This window comes from Apis dorsata, unplaced genomic scaffold (genome assembly GCF_000469605.1).
Source record: "Apis dorsata unplaced genomic scaffold, Apis dorsata 1.3 scaffold_661, whole genome shotgun sequence".
Classification (NCBI taxonomy): domain Eukaryota; kingdom Metazoa; phylum Arthropoda; class Insecta; order Hymenoptera; family Apidae; genus Apis; species Apis dorsata.
The window spans coordinates 93325-96486 of NW_006263848.1; the positions used below are offsets into that span (position 1 = coordinate 93325).

A 3162-nucleotide genomic window follows, 5' to 3' on the forward strand; every position below is an offset into this window, starting at 1 on the left:
GATATAACAATTCTTAGAATCTTATCTTTCTCTTTTTTTTTATTATTTTTTATTATCATTATTAAATAATAATGATAATAAATAATAAATACATTTATGAATAAATATTTTACGAATATCGTATATATTACAGTAAGAAGAAAAAAAAAAAAGAAAAATAAAATTATGATGAAAAATATTTAAGAAATTAATAAAAACAAAATCTACCCTTTTTGCACTGATTCTGTAAAATATACAAATAGTGACAGGAATGATGAAAAACTATCATACGGCACGACGTTTGACAGCACGTATAATTTATATATATTGAAACGTTGAATTGAGATGCACTTTTTGTCAGCGAAATAAATTTAAAAAAAAAATTGATGGAAACTTAACAATTTATTTCTATTTCTAAAACACGATCGATAAAAGGGAATCATGTATCACTTGAACGTGTTAGTCATAAGAAAACAACCGGTTGTGTATGACCACTCAACAGACCACGTCGCGAACAATTCTACATGTATATCAATACGACTGCGCATCGCGCATCTGAGTATACCTCCTTCCATTTTCTAGTCTATTCTCCCTCTCTCTTTTCTGCATTTCACTATTCTCCTCTATTCTTTTCTATCCCTTTTCTATTTTTTGAACATTTCTCTTATTCTTTTTTTTTTCTTTTTCTTTTTATTTCTTTACTTGTTGCATTAAGTGAATATTATACATCTATGTACATTTTTATTCTTTTTTTTTTCAACGGAAAATATTCTTATAGATATTCTTTTTCAACGATATGTATTGTTTCGTAAATAGGAACAAAAGTTGTACAAATATTTTCAATGATTATTAAATATTGATTAGATATATTTAATTGATTATGTACATAATTGTATCAATTTATATGGAATTATTTGTTATTCTTGAATTTATTGGAATTATGAATGATTTAAAAAAGTAAAGAAATAAATAAAAAAAGAAAATTAAAAAAATAATCACGAACAATAGTATATAAAGAGAGATAATTTTTATTAATACATGAATTCGATTGACTTGTGATGAAAATGAAAAAATATGATTATATTTTTAATGAAATATTTGAAATAGAAGTCAATTGAAGTCAATTGAATAAAAATACATAATTGATATATGATATGAAGATTATTTATCTGCAGTAGTAACACAATTTTAGGAACTTTTCTTTTCTATAAAGATAAGTAAGCCTCCTTTTACTGAGTGATTCATATGTCTATATACATATTGTACATATAGATATTGGCTATGTAGAGTCACGCGTGTGTTTAGTTTTATCTTGAAATGAGCACGCTGTTACGCGTCACTGTTAATCGAGGTCGGTCATATTCCATCTATTATATATATAATATAAAAATATATATATATATTATATTTATTCGTTTACTTATCCATTTATTTATTTATTAAAAAAAAGAGACCATAAATATAAAAGAAAGAGAAAAAGGAATAAAATTGGCAAATATTCTAATTCTATTGTTATCAAACTTTTTTCAATCGATATAATTATTAATAATAATTAAAATTAATTCATATTTAATTCTTTATCAAAACTAATAATGACATTTATTAGAAAATAATTTTACATATAAATATATATAAAAAAATATGTATATATATATATATATATATTTGATTTATAATATAAAATTGTTTGACATGTTATAAGTACATACTTATATACATGTATCGATTAATACGATTCGTATTCGATGGCATTTAATCGACATTCACGCATTATCTTCTGTTTGAATATTTGAATTAAACGGAAAGAGTGCTTGGAATAATCGTTCTCGAATTGCGTAACGAGACATGCAAAACATTCAGTGTCATTTGTTGCGTAAGCAACGCGGACACATCCTGGTTAAACGATTTTGTGCCAATTTAGTAATCTTAACCAGCTTCGCTCGAATTAGAATTGATTCGTATGATACGGCATACTTCGCGATTATATGTGTTATCATGGATGTGTGTAGAAATAGAAACTTTTTATTATTTTTTTATAAAATAAATTGAACACAAACACACATACACACACATGTATTTTTTTGACATTCGAGAATAGTCTTGAAAAAGAATAGTTATCATTCATTCATATTTATTCCAAATTAATGAGTATCCAACTTATATGAGTTAAAACAATTCTTAAAAAGAATTATGAATGTAAGCATTCATTATCCCAATTATCGGGAAGCACGTTTTTCCACAATTTCATCAAATTTTTTAATAGACAAGGTGTACCACACTTAGGTATATTCATATAGTGTGGTATAAGTGTTTTTGTATCATTTAGATACATCAACTGTAAAAAAGGAATAAAAAATATTAAGAGAAAGGGAGTGAAATAAAATTTCAAAAAAAAACAAACATAGTTGAAAAAAACGATTGATATTTCGACACATAATAATATTACCTTCAATTCCATGTCTTCTGTAAAATTGGATCCAGCATGCAATTGAAAAATAAGCGTCGATCCATATTCAGGTTTAAAGTATTCATTCGTGAAACCCATGGTTCTCAACAAATTAACGAGAGTTATATCATGAGCAGAATAAAAATATGCTCGTCTTGTATCTTGATTATTAAAAGCATTCAAACGCTCCAAAATTTCTTTAAGCAATGGTCCTAGAAAGAAAAAGCTACATACGTAAATATGATATCTAGTTATAGTAAGAATAGTTTTTGGATCCTTTACAATTTTTATACCTCCACGAAGTCGTTGTTGTAATGTATTACTCGTAAATATGGCTAAACTACGAGCTGCGATTTCACGCATTTGTTGATTATAGTATTCGATTGTCCATTCGGGTAATTTTAAACCATTGCGTTCTTCAATTTCCAAAGTGTTATATAAAAATTCAATATCGGTAATCGTTGAAATATTTTGCCCGGTATAATTAGAAAGTTCTTGATAATATTTGCTTGATGGAGATTCTGGACGTCTAGATTCGTTCACATATGCTTCTTTCAAAGCTTTTTCTAATCTTGGACAAGGTGCTTTAACTACAATCATCTGAAAATTATATTTTTTTGCTTGGTGTTCTCTCTCTCTTTCTCTTTTTCATTTATTAGCATATATATATATATGCATGCTAATAAATGAGAGAGAGAGAGAGAGAGAGAGAGAGAGAGAGAGAGAGAGAGAGAGAG

The 3162-nt window shown here is 26.4% G+C and overlaps 1 protein-coding gene across 1 annotated transcript in view; it reads right to left on the reverse strand.

Moving 5' to 3' along the window:
* The window catches only part of LOC102678135 (EH domain-containing protein 3), a 9389-nt gene that overhangs the window by 4057 nt on the left and 2170 nt on the right, over window positions 1-3162 (reverse strand). The window contains exons 5-7 of the mRNA XM_031513536.1: window positions 2719-3025; window positions 2426-2637; window positions 2171-2314 (exon numbers count right to left, since the gene is read on the reverse strand). Coding sequence (XP_031369396.1) covers window positions 2171-2314; window positions 2426-2637; window positions 2719-3025 — 663 coding nt within the window. The remainder of the gene's footprint in view (window positions 1-2170; window positions 2315-2425; window positions 2638-2718; window positions 3026-3162) is intronic.